This window comes from Bubalus kerabau, chromosome 1 (genome assembly GCF_029407905.1).
Source record: "Bubalus kerabau isolate K-KA32 ecotype Philippines breed swamp buffalo chromosome 1, PCC_UOA_SB_1v2, whole genome shotgun sequence".
NCBI classification, from domain to species: Eukaryota; Metazoa; Chordata; class Mammalia; order Artiodactyla; family Bovidae; genus Bubalus; species Bubalus kerabau.
Genome location: NC_073624.1, coordinates 277,734,209 through 277,758,156, shown reverse-complemented (window position 1 = coordinate 277,758,156; position 23,948 = coordinate 277,734,209). Strand labels below are relative to the sequence as shown.

At 39.2% G+C, this 23,948-nt stretch overlaps 1 protein-coding gene and 1 long non-coding RNA gene across 23 annotated transcripts in view; both read right to left on the bottom strand.

The window, feature by feature from the left end:
- The window catches only part of FER (FER tyrosine kinase), a 464,961-nt gene that overhangs the window by 167,636 nt on the left and 273,377 nt on the right, over positions 1-23,948 (bottom strand). For 2 of the 22 annotated variants that reach the window (XR_008709041.1, XM_055565874.1), the window contains exon 14: positions 16,879-17,004. The exons of 16 other annotated variants lie outside the window; for them this stretch is intronic. Coding sequence is in view for 3 of the 6 variants with exons in the window: in XM_055565874.1 (XP_055421849.1) it covers positions 16,999-17,004 (6 nt within the window). In the remaining 3 variants the exon portion in view is untranslated. Of the gene's footprint in view, positions 1-16,661; positions 17,005-23,371; positions 23,441-23,948 lie in introns of those variants that run through there. 4 more of the 22 variants (XM_055565872.1, XR_008709040.1, XM_055565873.1 and 1 more) reach the window with 4 other exon arrangements.
- LOC129640989 (uncharacterized) lies at positions 11,759-15,842 on the bottom strand. Its single transcript, XR_008709045.1, has 3 exons — positions 15,707-15,842; positions 13,949-14,021; positions 11,759-13,357 (listed from the first exon to the last, which is right to left on the bottom strand). It is a non-coding gene; the product is annotated as an uncharacterized LOC129640989 (long non-coding RNA).

Here is a 23,948-nt window from a genome sequence, read left to right as displayed (position 1 = left end):
TGGTCATGGAGCAGGTATGTGGTCCACTCCCTTGGAGAATTCTGGACTCCAAGACTCAGAGTATATCTCTGAGTATGTCTCTTCCTGAGTATATCTCTGCAGTTTGTAGGTGGAAAGACATGCCCATAAATAGAGCAAGAAATCCTGAGCTTGACCGCTCCTTTGCCATTCCTGCCATCTCACTTGTACACTCTGCTATAATAAATCTTGGCCTTGAGTATAACTCCCTATTAAGTCATGTAAGACTTTTCAGTGAAGGCGTGAACTAGCGGGTGGTAGCCGAGCTATCAAGACACTCTGGGGGCTTGCAGGTTCTGAGAGCTAGATTCCTCAGGTAGCAAGTGGCAGAAACACTGTTTGAACCCACAACTTTCTGGCTCTGCAAGCTATGTCCTTTCTAACAACCATGCTGCCACCCAAGATAGAGTAATATATTGAAAGCAATGCATAGACTCTTTAAACTTCAGAGATTGACTATCATGCAATGAAGTCACTCAGTTGTGTTCGACTCTTTGTGAGCCCATGAACTAACTAGTCCATGGAATTTGGAACGGGTAGCTGTTCCCTTCTCCAGGGCATCTTCCCAACCCAGGGATCAAAACCAGGTCTCCCTGAAGGCAGATTCTTTACCAGCTGAGCTACCAGGGAAGCTCATCATGCGATAATCAGTTTTAATTAACTGAAACACAATGGGTTATATGTTCTATTTCAAATTCTAGTTCTAAAAGATTTCTGACTTACGTTTCATATACTTGTTTTCAGCAAACAATGCCTATGTAATCCAATCATAGATTGCTCTTCATTCATTGAACTGACTACATTATATCTAATTTAAAGCCTTACATTTTGCACATTCACAGTTTGGGGATCAAAAAATAAAGCCACTATAAAAATTTTAAGTTGCAATTAAGTAAAATGACACCACATAGCTGACAAAATTATGAATCAATTTTGTAAAATTTTTTATAACCTGTAATAATGACTTCAGTCTTCAGACCACTTATTCTGACTAGATGAGATATGACAAAAGTTCCATTTTCTCATGGTAACTCTATCAATTTTTCTATAAAGTTTAAAGAAATAAAAAACAAGAAAAAATTAAGTCATACCTATAACATTTTCCACTTTCAGGAAAACTCTAGGCTTTTGTAATCCTTCATCTTTGCACATAAATAGGTATAACAGAAGGCATAAGCTATAAAAATAGCTGCAAATAAGAAACAATGACAGCTTGAAAATGTTAAAACCCGAATTGGAGAGAATTACTGTGGCTTCACAAAGTAGCTATTTTAAATGACCTGAGCAAGGTAGTGAATAAGCAACTTCCCCTTTGCTCTCCTGTGGAGGACCACCAGCCGCCGCCTGCCTGGGCCGCAGGGGCCTAATCAGGCTTCCTGGTGGCCTGCCACAGGCTGCAGATGGTCCTTACTTGCTATGCCAATTAATCCCCGCCAAACTGCTCTGTGATGGCTGTACATCTCTTCCTACAGTTATCCTTTTAAAGAGCTTTACAGGGATACAGGGACCTATCTGAAATTAGATTAAGCAGATAACTCAGTGATTAAGAGCATGCTTTAAATGAATAGTCAGTTCTCCAGGACGAAAACCCACCTATAATACAACCAGGGATACCACAAACAATCTTAGCTATTACCATATCCTTCCCATATTCAAAATTCAATAAAAGGAGTTCTTCCATAGGGTGGAGAAGAGATAAATTTTAAAGCTATATTTTCACTTTTACATTTTTCTTTTTTAGTAATGACTTCTACCTTAACCAATTACAGGACAACTCACTAATACAGTAATACAACCTATTCCCAAGCAAGAGTCAAGTATTACAGGTCCAACTTAAGAAGTTAGTTACCCAAAACAGTGAAAACATAAGCTTTATCCATCCATGGTCAAGTGGATGGAAGTAACCATCCAGGATAATGGATTTTTTTTAAAGGCAAAAAACACAGACTTTAAAAAGAAAACTAACTACAATTTAGATTCACAATTTACAGCTGAACACCTAAAGCAGATAAATTCCTGAACATATTGACAACATGAGCTTTTATTTTGAAGCCACAAGCCCAACTATGATCTTCAGGAGGAATAATTAACAGAATGCCACAATACAGAACATAAAATGATTGTCAGAGCCTGTAATTTTTCTGCTGTTTACACTGAGAAGTAATTGTTCTCTCTACTTTTCTCTTCGACACAGCTTTTCAGTCTGTCTGCTTCATTACCTGCTTGGCCTGCTTAGCACATTTGTTCCACTCAAGGTCACAGCCACGGAGTATTTTTAGAGTCCAAGGATTACTCAGAATTTGATCAGCTTTGTCATTAAAGTTATCAGAATTGCTTTAGAATAAAAATCTTCATTGACAAGTATGCAAAGAAGTCTGCCACTATGGACTCCGCTTGAATAGCTTTTAGTAATTGAATACCTGTTTAAATACTCTACAAATTAATGCTAAATAATTCAAATGTTCTTTGCTCCCAAATGGTTCTTATTTGGGAAAGACTTCTATTTGTCACCTTAGCAAATATTTCATTATTGTATCTGCAGGTTTCATAAAATACTTTCTCTACGTGTATGGTATACTTTTGTCTTTCAAAGGGAAACTTAATTCTTATTTTTAATTCATGTCTACTCAAATCCCCTACTTATAAACTTCTGTTCCTATTAGTATACTATTAATTGAAAAAAGGTTGTATAACTTTCTGTAGACATTAATATCTTCCAATTCATTTTTCATCTGAACCTTAGAACATCTCATTTTTCTTGATGAAAACTCTCACAGCCAAGTCACCCTCCAAAGGGATACATGCAGCTGGAATAAGTAAAGAAACATGCTGATACAGACCCTTTCCACATTCTGGAAACTAAATGACCAAAAATAGCCAGCTAGAACAATATGCAGGTTCAACGTGATCTATCAAATTCCTGCAAGACACATCTTGTTCTTCATCCATTCATACCATCATTATGTCATGGATAATTATCCCTTTTGCTGATGGAACTGAGTTTAGCAAACACACTGTGAAAGGGACAGGGGTTCATTAAAACGACAGCAGAGTATAGATTCTGCTCTTGAGGCTTGTTATCCAGTGAGAACAGGAGAAACAGACTGGGTGGTACCTTTATCCCTAGAGAACAAAAGAGAAAACTTATAGCTTTTTCCATCTAGTCTTAGCCCCTACCTACCCCACACGCTGGCCACTGAGCTGAGTCCCTCTCAGGAGGGTTTGGCTCTCTCCCCAGTGCCCCCTGAGCAGGAGGCGTGTCTGAGATGAGTGGGTCAGAGCCTGCCCTCTGGGCCCTGTGTCCAGTCTGCATGGAGGGCGGCAGCCTCACGGGCAAGACACGCAAGGGGTGCCTCTCGCCCTCTTCTCAGGGCAACGGGGACGGGGGTCAGTGAAGTGACTTCTGATCCAGATACTAGTCAAGGGGGGCTGAGTGGGGCTGAGGACAATTCCATGGGATTGATCAGAACCTTCCTCAATGGGTCCAAAGGCTCCAGAAACGTGGCGATCTAAGTCACTGCAGCCTGAGCCCCCTGTGCTCTGCAGCGGTGAAGCCAGGAGGCGGTGCAGCCAAACTGTGTGGGCTTTACCCAGGGCTGTGCGGTACTACGCCAGCGACCTCCCCTCTCGGAGCCCCATCTCCTACCTCACAGTGAAGGGAAGAACAGCAGCTACTGTACAGAGTGGCTCCAAATACTAAATGAGATTTTTAAAGAGCTCAGCACAGTGCTTGACACACAGGAAGCGTTTACCGAACACTAAGCATTCTCTTTGCTCAGAATCCCTCAAACATCTGAGAAAAGGGCAATCTGTCATCTCTCACACTCATCTACCTCCAGTGCCTCAACTCCCCTCTTAAGCAAACAATGATCCTGTTCGGACCTTCCTTCCCTCGACGAGCATTTATCGAGTATCTGTTGAGTGACCATCACTGTGCTGGGCATTGGCTAAAGAAGGTGACAGAAGCCAGCCCCCCTTCTTGAGAGCAGGACGAAGTGAAAACACGTTTGCTAATTACTAAGTAAATTAAAAAGCACCAACAATACTGAGATAATGAATAAAGTGGAGATAACTATTTAAATAGACTGGCATTTAAACTGAGTCTGAGACCAGGCAGAGACAAGGAAACGATATTCCAGACAGAAGGCACAGCTGGAACAAAGGCTCTAAGTCATGGGGAGAGCATGGTATGTCCAAGAAACAGAGTTCATGTTGACTCTTTGGGTTCTCCATGTGGACATACAATTATATACTTGACATCTGTATCAGAACATGTGATCCTATCTCAAACTAAGCATGTTCGTAGCAGAGCTCTACTCTTCTCTCCAAAAACTGTGTTCTCACAGTGTTCCAATTTCAGTGTTGAAGAGCTAACCAGTTCCTCAAACCAAAAATCTTAAGAGTTGTTCTGGAGTCTATTCTCTGCCTCGTCTCCCATAGACAACCCACCAGGACATGTTGCGTCTACTTCCAAAAGGTAACACATCTACCTTCTGTCCATCTCGAGTCCCACCACGGAAGACCAAGTAAACATCATTTCTCCCCGAGAGCACTGTAAGAGTCCTTTAGCCTGATTTCTTGCTTCCATCCTTACCTCATAAATATTCTGAATGCAGGAGAGAGTTGCAAATAATCTTTTAAAAAATGTAATTAACAACTGCCTTCTCTTTTATTAAAAATCTCCAATAACGTTGCACTGGTCTTAGAATGAAATGCAGACTCTCTCCCACAGCACAGCAGGACAAGACCTGGGTCCCACAGTTCTTATACTGATCTTCTCCCACTCCCCATTTTGAGGGCTTTCTTACATTCTTTACACAGTCTACATCTCTGGTTATTGTTGATTTTGAACTCGGTACTGCAAAGTCACTCTACCTAGAACTTACTCATCTCTGTAACTTTAACCATAGTTAATTCATTTCATGTTCCAGTCTTTGAGTCAAACTGTATCTTTTCAAAGAACTGTATCTGACCATCCAATCTAAAATGGACTCCAAATGACAGTATACTATTTCTCTATTATGTCATTGACATTTTGAGGACCTAGTATCACTTATCCAAATATGTAAAAGTTATTTATTCTATTAACAGACTATTACATAAAACACATTCTATTATATTCCTCTGACAAATGTGCCTCCCCCAATATGTGGAACATGGTAAAAAGATGCCCATTAAAAAGGCTTACTTTAAGAAGAAAACATTCGATGCTGTAAGAAAAATCTGATCCCAGTCTTATTCTCTAAGTTTACTGTGTCTCTTCCCACTAGTGATCCCATTGCACTTCTCAAGGAGCCTGGCATGTACACACCTGTGGACACCCCCTTCTGAGCATCCAAGCTGCACCTGTGTGTGCCATCAACAGGCACCTGTCGGTCACTCTTCAGACGGTCTATCCTTGAGAGCGTGGGCCTGGATGGGCCATGGAGGCTGGTTCAGGGGCAGTGGGGTTGGGTATCCGAAGCCGTCGAGGCCCTGAAAGGGAATCGACCAACTCTGTGTGGTCCCACAGTCCACATTCCGGGGACTACGAGTGCCTCAACTGCAGGCGGAGTTCCAACGCAGAGCCAAAGAAGGAGCTGTGTAAAGTCTTTCTGGGTCTAAGGATCTCACCAGTTCACCTGTTTCCTTTTTTTTTTTTTTTTTTTTATTTTTAAACCTGAAACACTGTATTAGTTTTGCCGAACATCAAAACGAATCCTCCTTTTTAGCAACATTAAACTATAATTCTTTTAACTCATCTGTTTACTTTTATGTATGCATGTGTGCATGCGTGCCAAGTCATTTCAGACACTCTTTGCAACCCCATGGACTGCGGCTCACCAGGCCTCTCTATTTGAGAGATTCTCCAGGCAGGAAGACTGGAGTGGGCTGCCATGACCTTCTCCAGGGGATCTTTCCAACCCAGGGATAGCACTCACGACGTCTCTTGTGTCTCCTGCACTGGCACACAGGTTCTTCACCGCTGGCGCCACCTCGGGAAGCCTACTTTTCTGTATCTCTTCCCTCTAAAAGGTAAGCTGCCTGCTTATAGGAGCTTTGTCTGGCTTGTAATGTCTGACACATACATCACTGCTATTTCATAATTATTTGCTGGATTATAGTTCTTACAATGATAACAGGAAAATACAACAACTTTTAGAAAAAATGTTTCAAAAGGTCATGTTTGCAAATAAATACCGACCAAATCTGGACTTCCCTGGTGGCTCAGGGGTAAAGAATCTGCCTGCCAATTCAAGAAACGTGGGTTTGATCCCTGGGCTGGGAAGAAGGAAATAGTAACCCACTCCAGGATTCTTGCTGGGAATCCCATGGACAGAGGAGCCTGTGGGCTACAGCCCATGGGGTTGCAAAGAGTCACACACGACTTAGTGACTAAGCAACAACAACAAACAACTTACTGAATCTAAGAAAAGCAAGTGCTGCCTTTCAACTAATCTTAACTGTGTAAGATTCACAGTTTAGTAAAAGCTATCTATTACTATTTTATAAGATGGCATATATGTTATCCTAAAGCCTTAGGAATTTTATAAAAAATTGAGATAAATACCAAGAAATCTCTCATTATAAACTAAAGACTAATGGAAAGGGGGACGACAGAGGATGAGATGGTTGGATGGCATCACCAACTCAACGAACATAAGTTTGAGCAGACTCTGGGAGATTATGAAGGACAGGGAAGCCTGGCATGTTGCAGTTCATGGGGTCGCAAAGCATCGAACACGCCTTAGCAACTGAACAACAACAACAGGTGGGAAGAAACTGGCCAATAAAAAAGTTTACTTTAATATTCTAATATATTTTATACTCAGCATATGCAGAATCATTCTTCCAGTAAATCATTAGAAACTAAAAATGAAAAGCAATTTCTGTTTGTGAGTCAAATTTTCCTTAAATGACTTGTTAATTATTTAAACATACCACTATACTATGCATTTTGTATTAAATTGTATATCTTCATAGAAACTAAGTTACCTGATTTCAAGATGAAAGATTCAAGAAAATTCCACAACAGAGAATCCAATATTAAAGCCCCTGATATTACTGTTATTCACATCAAAGAAAACTTTAAAAAGGCAGATGGTTTGCCAAAATTTAATTTTACAGTGCTCCTGCATACCAGCTAAAAACCTAAGTTTGTTAATTATAATGGTAATAAACAGCACCAGGTAGAACAAAAAGTCATTTGTTTCTTTGAATCTAATCATGAGGTGGGTGTGAAATATTTTGGCATGTATGACACAGACATATTAAAGTAGCTACACTACAATCATTTTACTCAATATGTGAAGAAAATACTGAAAGTAATTTGAATTGAAAAAAACACAACAGATTGAAAGGAAAGAAGCTAATCAATAGAAGCTATCTCTAGGGTTTGAGTAGTAATAATTTTCTTCTTTAAATTTCACTTTGACTATAGACTGCCTATATTAACAATCAGAAAATCAGATGATTTCTTATGAAAGAAATAGAGTGAATGAAACAGGTAGTTGGAATTAATGCAGTTCAAATTATGTTAATTTCTTTGAGTAAACTGAATAAATTTATGGTAAAGAAAAAAAGGAAAATAAAGGTAGAATATTCCAGGCTACAGGTATACTGAGACCACAACAGTCTGTATGTTATGAAGGTACTAAAAATGCCATTTGACTCAAGAGTATCCTCTATACTGTGGTAGAGACCAGAGACATGACCAAATATACACTATATTATTTATGACTATAAAGCAATATTACTGATTCTTAAAACACAATTTCTAAGTAAACTTACTCCACAAACACTGCTCTTGGTAAAAACAACTCTGGCAATCCATTTTAAAAACTGCCTTCAGAACTTAAGAATGTATCCAATGTTAGCAGATATCAACCTATGGAAATGGAATTTGTAGAGACAGTAATTAAGAGCCAAATCTGGTAGATGTGGTAGGTGGTAGGTAGGCCAAACCTCCTAAAAAACAACTTGACTGCCAAGTAGTGAGACCCATTTTGTATTGGTCGAAACGTTACCCTTAAGTCAAACCCCAAAGAAATAATTTTTTTAAATATTTATTTATTTGGCTGTGCTGAGTCTTAGTTGCAGCATGTAGAATCGATTCCCCGACCAGGGATAGAACCCAGGTCCTCTGTATTGGGAGCACAGAGTCGTAACCAATGGACCACCAGGGAAGTCCCCAAAAGAAATAAACTTTAAAGCATTTTTAGGAAAAATAAAAAAAAAAAATAAATAAAGCATTTTTAGGAAAGCAGCACAGCGGTTAGAATTTTTTGTTCTCCAAAATTATCTTGATGATAAGCGCAAATCATTATTAGAATTCTTTACATTGGTCTTAGAAATTTACAGAAGCAGCTTTATAGCTGTATTTATATGTATAGGTAAAAGCTAACAGTGGAAACAGTGTCAGACTTTATTTTTCTGGGCTCCAAAATCACTGCAGATGGTGACTGCAGTCATGAAATTAAGACGCTTACTCCTTGGAAGGAAAGTTATGACCAACCTAGATAGCATATTCAAAAGCAGAGACTTTACTTTGCCAACAAAGGTCCGTCTAGCCAAGGCTATGGTTTTTCCTGTGGTCATGTATGGATGTGAGAGTTGGACTGTGAAGAAGGCTGAGCACCAAAGAATTGATGGTTTTGAACTGTGGTGTTGGAGAAGACTCTTGAGAGTCCCTTGGACTGCAAGGAGATCCAACCAGTCCATTCTGAAGGAGATCAGCCCTGGGATTTCTTTGGAAGGAATGATGCTAAAGCTGAAACTCTAGTACTTTGGCCACCTCATGCGAAGAGTTAACTCACTGGAAAAGACTCTGATGCTGGGAGGGATTGGGGGCAAGAGGAGAAGGGGACGACAGAGGATGAGATGGCTGGATGGCATCACTGCCTCGATGGATGTGAGTCTGGGTGAACTCCGGGAGTTGGTGATGGACAGGGAGGCCTGGCGTGCTGCGATTCATGGGGTCGCAAAGAGTTGGACACGACTGAGTGACTGATCTGATCTGATATGAAGCTTGGGAAGGAAAGAGTTATCAGCTTTGTGACTCACATCTTTCCTGGCACTACAGGAAGAATGCCAGGAGGAATGAATGACCTCCACCAGACGTCCTGGTAAAGTTATGGACAGATTGGTCTTCAAACCTCAGCCTGCATCAGAATCATGTGGAGGACTTGGTAAGATTGACAGGTCTCACCCCCAGACTCTCTCGTCAGTAGATCTGGCGGAGGACCCAAGAATTTGTATATCTAGTAAGTTTCCAGGTAGAGTTGATGCTGCTGGTCTGTTGATCTCACTTTGACACTATTAATAATAATACTTTGGTATAAACCCAGGACGACAGAGGATGAGATGGTTGAATGGCATCACCGACGCAATGGACATGAGTTTGAGTAAACTCTGGGAGTTGGTGATGGGCAGGGAGGCCTGGTGTGCTGCGGTCCATGGCGTCACAAAGAGTGGGACACGACTGAGTGAGTGAACTGAACTAAATGGATAAACCTAGGAGAAAGTTACCAGGGCGGGCTTACCTACAAAGTTAAGGTCTTTACCTGGTCTTCTAGATACGTTTATCTACAATAACCAATAATTATGAGTGCATGACTAGAGAATAGGAAAATGGCAATCCACTCCAGGACTATTGCCTGGAAAATCCCATGGACAGAGGAGCCTGGTAGGCTACAGCCCATGGAGTCACAGAGTCGGACACAACTGAGCAACTTCAGTTTCATGTAAGAATTTTTGTGTGTGGAATTAATGGACTGAAAGAACAGAATCCCCAAACCATGCACTGCTTGAAACTTTTGATTCTGTTAATCCAAAACTTACCCTCCTGTGATGAAAGGGAAGCTTTTGAAAGCTATACATCACAGACACAAGCCCCAAGGGGAGAAAGAACACTACATTTGTGCCTGATTTCTGCTTTGGGCTTTCGTGGTGGCTCAGATGGTAAAGAATTCACCTGCAATGCAGGAGACCTGGATTTGATCCCTGTGTTGGGAAGATCCTCTGGAGAAGGGAATGGATACCTACTCTAGTATTCTTGCCTGCAACATTTCGCGGACAGAGGAGCCTGACAGGCTATAGTCCATGGGGTTACAAAAGAGTTTGACATGACCGAGTGTCTAACACTTATCTTTTGAATTATTATAATACTTCAGTGTTGGAAGACAGCTGTGATTTGCATGAACCAGCTATGCCAGCTCAGCCTTTTGTGTTAAGACAAGCAGTTTCTCAAAGTCCCATGGTTTAAAGTGCATGCCTGCTAAGTTGCTTCAGTCATGTCCGACCCGCCCCGACAGCATATACTGTAGCCCTCCAGGCTCCTCTGTCCGTGGGATTCTTCAGGCGAGAACACTGGAGTGGGCTGCCGTGCCCTCGTCCAGGGGATCTCCCCACCCAGGGACTGAACCCTCATCTCTTAGTCTCCTGGCACTGGCAGGCAGGTTCTTTACCACTAGCACCACCTGGGAAGCCCATGATTTAACGGTGGTATAACCCAACTAGTTATCAAACTTTCACATTTTTGTTTTGCATTTTTCCTTACAGTTTATCCAACCAAGGGGTTGGTAAAGATGATCGGAAAACAGTGTGACAGAGATGCAGCTCTGCAACTTGAGCCCTTCGAAAGGCTTGCATTTTGCTAGGAGAACATAGTGAGTCCTTTAAAATGCTGTGGGAATTAGCTGACATTTTAAAAGATTACTTTATGCCAGACACTGTAATTTTTACATGTATATGATTTATATGATAATACACATATGGCATCTATTTAAACCTGTAAAACCTAACAGGCAGTCATAAATTCCATTTATAGATGAGGAAACTTAAGCTTTCATTGATAAATTGACCCATCCTACATATCTGCAACATTAGGATTCAGGTATTGGATACTCACGTCTATATTCTTCACTGCCGAACTATACTGAAAATTGTAAAAGGGCAAAAAGATAATGGGGAAAGGGGGTGTAAAAATCTTGGTTATCTAGAGTTCTCTGTATGTATAATTCCAATGATATGATATTATTTTAACTGTATCATCATAAAAAATTGATTATCTGGATATAGGTATATGTATGGCTGAGTCCCTTTTCTTTTTACCTGAAGCTAGCACAACATTGTTAATAGGCTCAACCCCAAAACAAAATAAAAAGTTAAAACTGATCATCAGTCCTAAATCTTCAGATGCTCAATATGAAGACAAGTATGCTTTTAAATGGGCAGGATAAAGCAGAAGTATTACCTTCAATGATTCTTACTGCTGCTTTCTAGTCAGTACAAATAATTCCTGTGGGTCCTCTGAGTTTTTGGATAAGACAACCAAAGGCACAGGTAGTAAAAGCCAAAACAACAAGCAGGACTACATCAAACTAAAAATTTTATTCACAACAAAATAAATTTAAGAAAATAAAAAGGCAACCTGTGAAATGGGAAAAAAAATTGCAGACCATATATTAGATAAGGGGTTTAATATCCATATATAAAGAATTACTAAAACTCAGTCACAAAAAAAACAAAGAATTTCAATTTTAAAAAATGGGCAGAGGAGCTAAGAGGACTTTTTTCCAAAGAAGATATCCATGCAGCCTACAGGTGAAACGGATCCTCTGCATCTCACCAGGGAAATGCAAACAAAACCACAATAGATATCCCTTCACACCCATTAGAATGGCCATCATAAAGAAGACAAGGCGCAACAAGTGTTGGTAGGATGCAGAGACAAGGAAACTCTTATATATTGTTAGTAGAAATGTAAAGTGATTCAGTCACTAAGGAGAACAGAATGGAGGTTCCTTAAATTAAAAACAGAATATGATACAACCCAGCAATCCTACTTCTGGGTGTATCTGCATGAAGGAAATAAAATCACTATCTCGAGAAGATACAAGTGGCCCACTGTTGGCAGCAGCATTGTTTACAGTGGACAACTCACTACAACAACTCAGGTGGCCGCTGAGGGTGAGGAAGAAGCTGTCCAGTCACAAGAAAGGAGGAGATCTTCCCGCTTCCCAACAAGGTAAGTGGACTCGGAGGGCATTATACTGAGACAAGTTAGAGAACGACGAACACTAAACAATGACAAATACCGTTTGTTGTCGTTTATATGTGAAATCTGAAAAAGCCAAACTCAAAAAGACAGAGAAGGGTGGTCACCAGAGGCCAGTGTTCGGGAGAACCAAGGGTGCCTTGTTTAAGGGTAAATACTGGAACCAGCAGATCAGTCAGTCCTGGGGGCTATGCACAGAACAGTGACTATAGTCAACAATATTCTTTCATATAAACGCCAAAGCTGCTAAGAAACTAGACCTTAATTGTTCCCACCACAAGAAAAAGGAGTTATAATTATGTGATGTGATAGGCATCCACTGCTACAGTGGTAATCATACTGCAATATATAAATGCATCAAATCAACACACTGCACACCTAAAACTTACACAATGTTATATGTCCAGTACATTTCAATTAAAAGATCTATTCATTGCAAAAAGGACATATTTTAACTTAAATAAAATAACCATAAAAAAGTTAAGGTCAGTAACATAATATATTCCTCCAGAATCAGTCAACAGAATAAAAGATAAATGATTTTTTTTTTGGACCAAGCTAAAAGAATTAAAATGAATATTGTATGGAGATAAGTTTTGTATTTTCATGTGAATTGCTATTGCAGAGGATCCAGAAATGAGTAATATTATGTGTGAATATATAACATTTATTAATACAGCATGAAAATCTTACTATGTCCTTTGTCTCAGCAGTCACAGAAAACTGATTCAGCCCAGTTTTAAAAGGCTTGAATAGCAAAAACTTTAAATGGAAATGATGATTCCACTCTGATGACTGCAAAGGGGCCAGCAGATGTTGCTTTGATAAAAACGTTGCCTTGCTCCGTGTTAGAACCAGGGAGCTTATGGAATCACACACACACACGAGTCAAAATTCACGCAACTGTCAAACACAAGAACAACTTTTTCTGATAGCTAGATTGAGTCCGACATTATTTCAGGAAACTAAATATCATACTTACACGTTAACGCCTACAGAGACATTTAGAATAAAATGTTCTCTAAAAATCAACATTTAGAAAGATTACTTTAAAAACAAGGATAACACTAAAGTCAGAAAATGCACCTAGGCCTCCCCGTTTCTAGCATCAGGTAACCCCACTCTGCAGGCTCAGCGACGCGAGAAGTCAGTGAGTTAAGCTCCCAAGAGAGCATCTGCTGCTGCTGTCCTTCGCTTTCATCATCTCACACCTGAAGCAAGAGTCGGCAGTTTTCACTTTTCATTATTTATCATATTCTCCTAGACTTTAGAGCATTTGCCTTTATTTTTTCCCTCTCCATTCTGACAAAAGCAAAGGAAGAAAATAACCCATAATGTAAAGGAAATTGTTGCATTTATTATTATCCACACATTTACATTTAATGTCCCATGAGACATAAATGTATCTCTTTGAACAAATCTTTCCAATTTCAAGCTCTATGCAAACTGCTAATGTGCCATCATAGTAACATCACACAGAAACACCACACAGCCTCAAAGAAGGCAAATTTTGGAATCACTTTCCGGAAATCATACTACATGAAGCAAAGTTATTGCTTTAAAAAAAAAGCTCTTTGAAAGAAATGGGAAAAAAAAAAAAAAGGGTACAAACCTGGAACTAGTGGATAAATCAGTCCTGGGGAGCTAAAACAGTGACTATAGTCAACAATACTGTTTCATATAAATGCCAAAGTTGCTAAGAAACTAGACCTTAATCGTTTCCAGGAGTTATAATTACGTGATAGGCATCCAGTGCTACAGTGGTAGTCTATTGCAATATATAAATGTATCAAATCCACCTGCTAAGGCGGGAGACTCAGGAGACAAGGCTCGATCTCTGGGTTGAGAAGATCTCCTGGAGAAGGAAATAGCAACCGAGTCCAGTATTCTTACCTGGGAAATCCCACGGACAGGGAAGCCTGGTGGGCTACAGTTCACAGGGTCACAGTCAGGCACGACTTAGCAACTGAACAACGACAACATAATGTGACAGGCATATATCAACATACGGTCTCCACATTCAAGCAGCTCACCGCCACGGACATCATCACAATACTAAAGTCAAGAAAGTGTAATATTAACATTATGAACCAAGTGTCAAGAACATAAGAAAAAGAGAAGGATTAACTTCTTTGGTATTTTCGCATGTCCATCTCTCTCATTTTTCAAAATAAATTCATTTGTGCCAAAACCCAAATGTTCAAAACTCCAAATCATTGTAAAAATAATAGTCAAGTAAAAGGAATACTTTATATTCTCTTGATACGTGAATCTTAATAGCTTGTTGTAAGTAATCAGCTGTTTAAACTTATAGTCAGCAGAACTACATGGGCAGCTCTGTTTGGGAGATAAGGGGAGACAGTCCCCAAACCTAGAAAGCTTATCTGCACAGATGGTAACTCTATGGGTCACAGTGACGACATAAAATCAGGAAAAGAGACAAAAGCATAGGATCAGGAGTGAAGATAATAATTCTCTTTTGTACCGTTTTAATCTGGGGCACCCAAATACAGGTGTTCCTCCTTGGAGACAATTCTAACTACTGGTCAAAAGTTCACGAGACTTGTAAGAGAGTAGCAGCACAGAACATCTCAAGAGGAAAAGAAAAGGACAGTTAAAGAGAAAACAGCAAGTTTCAAAAGTCAAGAATTGTAGAAGACTGCTTCATAACCACACACACGTATATATATGCCATTTTGAAGAGTGAGTACTTTTTCTCCCCTCCAGACATGGAGTTTCTTCCTCACCCTGAATCCTGGCCTGCTTTATTACTTACTTACAACAACAGATTGTGACAGAAGTGGTTCTGGGCAAATTACAAAGTCTAGACCTCAAGAAGCCCTGTCGTTCTTGTGTTTACTATCTTCAAACAGTATGCCAAGATTGTGATGATATTATAGGAAGAAGCCTGGCATTAAAGACCAGTCACTGAAGCTGTCAGCTGGGCCCAGCCCTTACCTTGTCAGCTGAGCGCAAACCAACGAGTGCGCCCAGCTTAAACCAGCAGAACTGTCCAGAATCATGAGAAATAACAAAACGTGATTTAAGATACTAAGTTTGGGGATAGTGTTTTATATAATTAACTGAAATTGAGAACCAACAGAGAGCTGCATCCAGGAAGAAGCAAAAAGCAAAGGCAGAAGACAGTTTCTACTAAAAGACAGAATTTTCACGAAGTAGCAGAGATTTTTAAACGGGCTGGGGGCTAAGAGGAGGTCACTGAAGCAAGTGAAGAGAACTCATCCCAGATACTTGAGAGTTCAGTGTCAGTCAGGTGGAAGGGGTAGAAGGTAGAAGGTTTTCTCAGAAGATTCCAAATGAGCAGCTGAGGAGCAAGACTGACGGAAAACTGGATTACTCTTGTAAGTTACTTTATAAGAAAGACAGGAGCTATTTTATAAGACTGAAGAGCAAGACTGGTTGAATGTAAGCTGGTGTCCACAATGGTTTAAGATAAGGATGCAGCTGCAAAATAAATGAAAAATGCTTTGTTTTTTGTTTTCTTTTTTAAATAGAGAAAACCACTGTATCAAAGGCCCAAGGGAGGTGCAAAGACTAGGGATGAAGGTGAGCAGTATCTTAGTTCAGGCTGCTCTAACAATATACCATAGACTAAGTGGTTTAAACAGCAAACAGCTATTTCTTTCTCACCATTTTTGGAGGCTGAGAAGTTGGAAGATCCAGGCACCAGCAGGTACAGAACACCCCTTCTGGTTTGCAGACAAACCTCTTCTCCCGGCTCCTCTCTTTACCAAGACACTGATCCCATGGCGGAGGCTCCACCCTCATGACTTCATCTAACCCTGCCTCCCCCACAGAGACCCTCACCTCTTAATATCCTCCACATGGGGCGACAGGGTTTCAACGTGTGAATTGCGGGAGGGGAGGCACAAACATGCAGTCCAAAACAATTGAGTTAACCAGAGGCAAGTGAAAAGAAAAAAAGCTAGGTGAACTGGTAACAGCTGGGATAAGACAGCAAACCAGGTTAGGATGGCTGAAAATAATCCTTGGTAGAGTGTACAGGATTTTCTTACCCAGGCTCTTAGGAAAAAAGAAAGCAAGATCACTTGCTAAGACTGAAGGAGCAGAAACTGTTTCAAGAGCATGAGAAAAACAGTCAAGTTTGGAAACAGCCATGGGGAATGGGGAGAAGAAACAATTCAACAGGGGAACTGTTATGTCAAGCCTAACAGCTGACATCCTGACAAGCAAGGCGGCAGCCAGCATCTGTGAGGACAGCTGTGGTTAGGAAGAAGAATTACTATGTTGCTATTTAAACAAATAATAAGATAGTATTTTTACTCAATCCCATGTAATGGCACCCCACTCCAGTACCCTTGAGTGGAAAATCCCATGGACCGGGAGCCTGGTCGGCTGAGTTCACGGGATCGCGAAGAGTCAGACACGACTGAGCGACTTCACTTTGTCTTTTCACTTTCATGCATTGGAGAAGGAAATGGCAACCCACTTCAGTGTTCTTGCCTGGAGAATCCCAGGGACAGGGGAGCCTGGTGGGCTGCTGTCTATGGGGTCGCACAGAGTCGGACACGACTGAAGCGACTTAGCAGCAGCAGCATGTATGAATAAACACAGTAATATAATGTTAAAGAGGAGCACACTTTATTTCCTCCACGAGTGCAGGATTATCATTTTAATACATGGGTTTCTGTATTACATGGTTGTCAATTCCTACCAAAGAAGATATATGGATCACAGATAAGCACTTGAAATTACACTTGACATCATTATCATTGTTGTTGTTTAGTTGCGAAGTCACGTCCAACTCTGTGTGACCCCATGGGCTGTATGTAGCCTGCCAGGCTCCTCTGTCCCTGGGATTCTCCAGACAAGAATATTGGAGTAGGTTGCCATGCCCTCCTCCAGGGGATCTTCCTGATCCAGGGACAGAACCAAAGTCTCCTGCATTGCAGGCAGATTCATTACCACTGAGCCAGTTAAGGAAATGCAAATTAACAACACAATAAGGTAACTATATACCTATGAGATTGACCAAAAATAATACTTAATTTTTTTATGTGATAAAACCAATTACTGACAAGAAGGTAGAGTGACCAAAATTCTCCAGTATCATTAGTGGGAATGCAAAATGGCACAGTCACTTTGGAAAACAGTTTGGCAGTTTCTTATAAACATACATTTCATATAAACATCAGAAAAACCACCGCTCCCATTCACAGGCATACACTCGAGAAATGAAACCTTACGTTCATACAAAAACCTGAATATGAATGCTTACAGCAATTAGGTTAATAATAGTCAAAATACTGGAAATACCTTTCAACTGAAGAATGGAAAAACAGACTGTGGTATAGCCATAGAACAGACTGCTGCTCACTTACAAAAAGGAGAAACGTCTGGTCTGTGTGACAATATGGATGAAATGCATTCGCCCATTGCTCAGTGAAGATTACACTTAGAGGACACATATTGTATGATTTCCTTCATATGACATTCTTAGTAAACTTTAAAGGGCTAGGTTGACTAGAAAAGAAGACAGGAGAATTCTGGAGGGTGTTGGAATTTGATTGTGGGTGAAGTTATATAACTACACACTCGTCTAAATCATTAGAATGCATACTGCTGCTGCTAAGTCGCTTCAGTCTTGTCTGACTCTGTGCGACCCCATAGATGGCAGCCCACCAGGCTGCCCCATCCCTGGGATTCTCCAGGCATGAACACTGGAGTGGGTTGCCATTTCCTTCTCCAATGCGTGAAAGTGAAGTCGCTCAGTCGTGTCTGACTCTTAGCGACCCCATGGACTGCAGCCTACCAGGCTCCTCTATCCATGGGATTTTCCAGGCAAGAGTACTGGAGTGGGGTGCCATTGCCTTCTCCGAGAATGCATACTAAAAAGGATTAATTTCTCTGTTTATAAGGTATCTCTCCATAGGAATGATTAAAACAATGTAAAGGGCCTTTGCAAGATGAAATGACACTGCAAAGACTGCCGACTCTTACTATTTTGAATGAAAACACAACAGGATTACCATACTAATATAATGTCAATAACAGCTCAAGCATTTTAGAATGTGAAGTGTTACTTCACAACTCCATTGAATGAATATCAGTAGACCATGTAATTAAAACCACCTTTTAAATGCTAAATAAAGAGAAATTAAATATCATTTCTCAATTTTCCAAATAACCTATTATAGAAAACAAAGCTGTTAACTATACCTTTTCCAATAATAATGACATCTGCTAAGCACATCAGAATATACAAAGGATAGATTTCATAGTACTTTAATTTTATGCAGTACCTAAGTTAAGTAAACTTTTAAAACAAATAACTGAAAAAAAATTTTACCAAAGTTTTTTCTCTACAAAGTTACTCTCAGAATTAATACACTGCTTTAATAATCTTAATAAGGTGAGGTAGATAAGATTTTGCCACCATATAAACATAACAATCACTTTCTTTAGGCTATATAATTATTAGAAAATAATATAAAAGTAGATTTATTCAAGAAGAACACAATGGAGTATTACTCAGCCATTAAAAAGAATACATTTGAACCAGTTCTAATGAGGTGGATGAAACTGGAGCCTATTATACAGAGTGAAGTAAGCCAGAAAGAAAAACACCAATACAGTATACTAACGCATATGTATGGAATATAGAAAGATGGTAACGATAACCCTGTAAGCAAGACAGCAAAAGAGACACAGATGTATAGAACAGTCTTTTGCACTCTGTGGGAGAAGGCAAGGGTGGGATGATTTAGGAGAATGGCATTGAAACATATAATATCATATGTGAAATGAATCGCCAGTCCAGGTTCGATGCACGATACAGGATGCTCGAGGCTGGTGCACTGGGATGACCCAGAGGGATGGTATGGGAAGGGAAGAGGGAGGTGGGTCCAGGATGGGGAACATGTGTACACCTGTGGGGGATTCATGTTGATGTATGGCAAAACCAATACAATATTGTAAAGTCATTAGCCTCCAATTAAAATAAATAAATTTATATTTTAAAAAATAGAAAAAAAAGAAGAAACTTAAAATTATAATTTTTTACTCATCTTTACAAAGATATATCACCTACACATATACAGTGTGATACTTAAACGTAAATATATCAATTAACACTAAACTTCACATGAAACTAACCACCTAAAATGACTAGAATTACCAACTGCTTCATAAGGCTCAAAACCAGACATATCCCAAACCAACGTGCTTTTGATTTTTTAAGTTTCGTAATGATGAAAGTAATATATGAGTGGGCTTGTGTGTCAGATAGAAAATATTACCAAAAATTTGCAACACTACCATGGACTTCCCTGGTGGCTCAGACGGTAAAGTGTCTTGCTTACAATGTGGGAGACCTGGGTTTGACCCCTGGGTTGGGAAGATCCTCTGGAGAAGGAAATGGCAACCCACTCCAGTACTCTTGCCTGGAAAATCCCATGGACAGAGGAGCGTGGTGGGCTACAGTCCACGGGGTCGCAAAGAGTCCAACACGACTGAGCGGCTTCACTCTCACTTTCACCATGGTATTGCTATAAACAATGTCTGTTGCCTATTTGTTCAGTTAACAGTATATTATGAGCACATTTCCATGACATTTAACAAATGTAAAAACATAGTTTAATAGGCTTTATAATCATTTAACTGTTCCATTTTGCAGACATTTGAATTATTTCCAAAATTTTACTACTGTTTTTCAGTGCTTTGATGATGATCCTTAAACTTCCAATAGTTCTTTAGACTACATCCCTAGAAGTAGGAGTAGGGCTATTGGGGTAAAAGGATGTGAATATTTTGAAAGTTATGACATCCTGTGATTATGGAGACTCTGTCTGCTGTGTGCAGTATGAAGCCACTCGCTGTCTGGGCTTCCCTGGTGGCTCACTGGTAAAGAAGCCGCCTGCCAAGGCAGCAGACACCAGTCAATCCTGGTTCAGGAAGATCCCCTGGAGAAGGAAATGGTACCCACTCCAGTATTCTTGCCTGGGAAACCCTATAGACAGGGAAGTCTGGTGGATGACAGTCCATGGGGTTGCAAGACTTGGACATGACTTATCGACTAAACAACAATAAGTTGTAAGTCTATTAAGCACTTGAAATGTGGTGAGTTATACTGAAGAAATAAACATTTGACTTAAACAGCCAACATGGCTACTGACTGTGTAGTACTGCGCAGCACAGCATTAGATACAGAATGTCCAAATGTCACCTAGAAAAAGCACAATTTACATTTTCATCAGCAGAGAATGAGTGTTCATTTCCTCATACATTCATTAGCTAAGACATCTTTTATTTTCTATTATTTGTCAATTTCCTAGGCAATAGAGGGAATTGTTGCTTAATATATATTTCTTTAAATGCACAGGTTAAACATTTTTTCATGTTTTCAGTTTCTTGTGTGAGTGTCTGTTGAACTGTTTTTTTCCTTTGTCAATTTTTCTACTAGAGGGAGTATTTGCTTTTCTTAGAATAAATGGTCTGTATATATTAAATGAATTCTTGCTCATATCTGTTTCAAATAATTTTCCAATTCTATTATGATGCTCTTTGATACACAGAAGTATTATATTTTAATTTACATTTATTGATCTTAGGCTTGTGTTTTCATCTCAAGCCAATTTAGATGTCAACTTATACAGTTTATTCACCACTTTTATGAAAATAAAAAGGGTCAAGATGAAACAGTGAATTCATACTTTAAAACATGACCCCTGCCTCAAACACACACAAATGACAGGTAAAATGTAAAAATAGTCAAAAAAGCTGTGCTGGACTCAGAAACAAAATAAATACTTTCAACTTACACAGACACAAAGCAGTAAGTGGAGTTAATGCTGCACCTGCTGCATTTCTGTGTTTTGTGTCTGGAATTAGTTATACTAAAGTAACTTTCTTCTCCTTAGTGAAAAGAACTAAGAATAGATCCAGGCTCTCAGCTTGAAACAGCAAATGTACAATTCACAAAAGTGGAAACCAGAACAGACAATACACACAGAAAAAGATTTTCAATCTCTCTAGTGATGGTGGGATATAATTGAGATTATATCTATCAGAATCAGTTCAGTCACTCAGTCATGTTTGACTCTTTGTGACCCCATGGACTGCAGCAAGCCAGCCTTCCTGGTCCATCACCAACTCCAGGAGAACAGCAAAATATATATCAGAATATATCTATCAGAATACCAAAAAATAATAAGCATTGCAGAGATGTGGGGAAATGAAAACACATTTACTCTATTGATAGGAGTATAAATTGGTACAAACACATCAGGAAGCAATTCAGCAACATAAAACAAAATTAGAGACGTGCATACCCTTTCATGTTGCTACTCCACTTTTTAGGTATAAATAATAAGAGAAGAAAAATAGATGCTTTTGAACTGTGGTGTTGGAGAAGACTCTTGAGAGTCCCTTGGACTGCAAGGAGATCCAACCAGTCCATTCTAAAGGAGATCAGTCCTGAATATTCACTGGAAGGTCTGATGCTGAAGCTGAAACTCCAATACTTCAGCCACCTCATGCGAAGAACAGACTCATCTGAAAAGACCCTGATGCTGGGAAATATTGAAGGCAGGAGAAGGGGACGACAGAGGATAAGATGGTTGGATGGCATCACTGACTCAATGGACATGAGTTTGGGTAAACTCCAGGAGTTGGTGATGAACAGGGAGGCCTGGCGTGCTGCGGTTCATGGGGTTGCAAAGAGTCAGACACGACTGAGCAACTGAACTAAACTGAACTGAATCAGAGAAACTCACACCCATACCTCACGTCTACATAAAGGATGTTCTTTATTCATTATTTGTGTCAGAAATAACTAAAAACAAATTTTAAAAAATAGAATATTTATTAACAAGAAAATACATGAATTGCATTATATCCCTAAAATTTTGAAATTATTAAAAAATTAAAACCAGTTAAAATAAATAAACCTGAGCTAATCTATTAATGGGCTTCCTAGGTGGTTTAGAGGTAAAGAACCCACCTGCCAATGCAGGAAATGTGGATTAGATCCCTGGGTTGGGAAAATCACTTTGAGAAGGAAATGGCAACCCATTTCAGTATTCCTGCCTGCAAAATCTCACGAACAGAGGAGCCTGGCACCCTACAGCGCATGGGGTCACAAAAGAGTTGGACGTGGCTTAATGACTAAACAATAACAGTATTAATATGGGCAAATATAACGTTTTAAAATGTTTAGTATAGAAAGCAGTTGCAAAATGATACAGCTTTATAAATTTTGAAAAACATGCAACAAATGCAAAACAAAAAAAAATATAAGGAAGGATGGATTACGTAGGGAGCAAGGAGACTAAAAAGTAGCAGAATCAAGGAGGGCTTCACATTTATCCATGTTGTTTCAATTCTTAAAAATTAAGTATGGTAGAATGTCAGAAAAAATTGTAAATGAGTTTGGATATGGGTACATACTATTTTATTCTCTGTAGTTTTTCATGTTTGAAATAATTCATATTACCAAACTAATAAAAAAAAAACCTACAAAGAATTCTCTAGAATCTTTTTCAAAAATAAAATGTATATAAATCAATTAAAAAGCAATCTGAGTAGAGACTTCCAATAACAAATAAGATGACGCAATCTCACTCCCATCTATTTCTTCCACCGCTTATAACAAAAACTCTGGACCAAATACGTAAACCAATTATCTGAGGACTGAAAAGTTACCAATGGCAGGCAGACTGGGAAGAGATGCAAAACATAAAAATTCATAGCGAGGATGCATTTCCTGGTTAATTCTGTGTGTGTGTGCCCTGACTTGGACCCACAAGGGAATTCACAGAGAAAATGTGTTAATAGGAAAAGGTATAAAAAAAAAGAGAAAGAGAAAGAGAGAGAAACCCTGCCTTTATGGCCAGGGGACCTTTCACTAACTCTGTTGCTTTTTATTTACAGAGACTAGATTCTACTTCTTAAGGATTCTGGTATCTGTTGAGGATCTGTAACCTTCTTTCTGGGTATAGCTTTACCTCAATTCATCTTATTCATCTTATTTGTTATCACTATTGATCAACATTCATCAAGCATCCCCAGCATGCAGATGGCAGAGAATGATGATTAAATGTTAAATACAAGCTCAAAGTTCCTATCCTTTCATTCACCTTCAAAACTGGTCTCAAGTTTGACATTAAGCTTTCAATACAAAGACAGATAAGGATGAATTGGTGGGAAAATATATATTATTCAACTATTCAATATCAGAAGAACATCCTCATCTCGAATTTGAGATATACAGCGGGGAAAAAGAACTAGACGAGCCAAAGTAAGAGAAAACTTTGAGATGATTTAATGTATTTTTGTGGCTGAGCCATATAGCTTGAGGGCTTGAAACTGCTTAAAGACAGCTTTTCCTCAGTAAAATAGCAAGTGCTAAAAAAAAAAAAAAAGAGAGAGAGAGAAATCAGCACTTAATAAACATATTGAATAAAAATGAGTAAAGGAGGAGATCTTGAGGTGCAAAAAAATTGTTCATCTGTTTGAATGACAAATTTTGCAAAAATGTGGTATAATTGACAATCCTAAGAACCATATATATCTCTTAAAAAATAAGATATCAAAGTTGGTCCATCTATTTGAAAAGTGTTTTATTTCGATTAAATCTGTATCTTTTCATTAAATTTTATAGTCATGTATAGATAACAAAATCAATAATTTTTCGAGTTTTTTGTTTTGTAGGAAACATGATAACTCATTATTTATAATCATTGAGGATTAAAAAATATGCCTATACTTTTTCATTTACCTTGCTAGTAACTAGAACAATTAAACTATGTAATAATCCAATCAGCTCCTTCAGTGATAAACTAGAATCCAGGTGAAATACAGGTGAGTGTGTATGTGTGTGTACACGGGCATGCAACCTGGGTGCTGAGTGTCA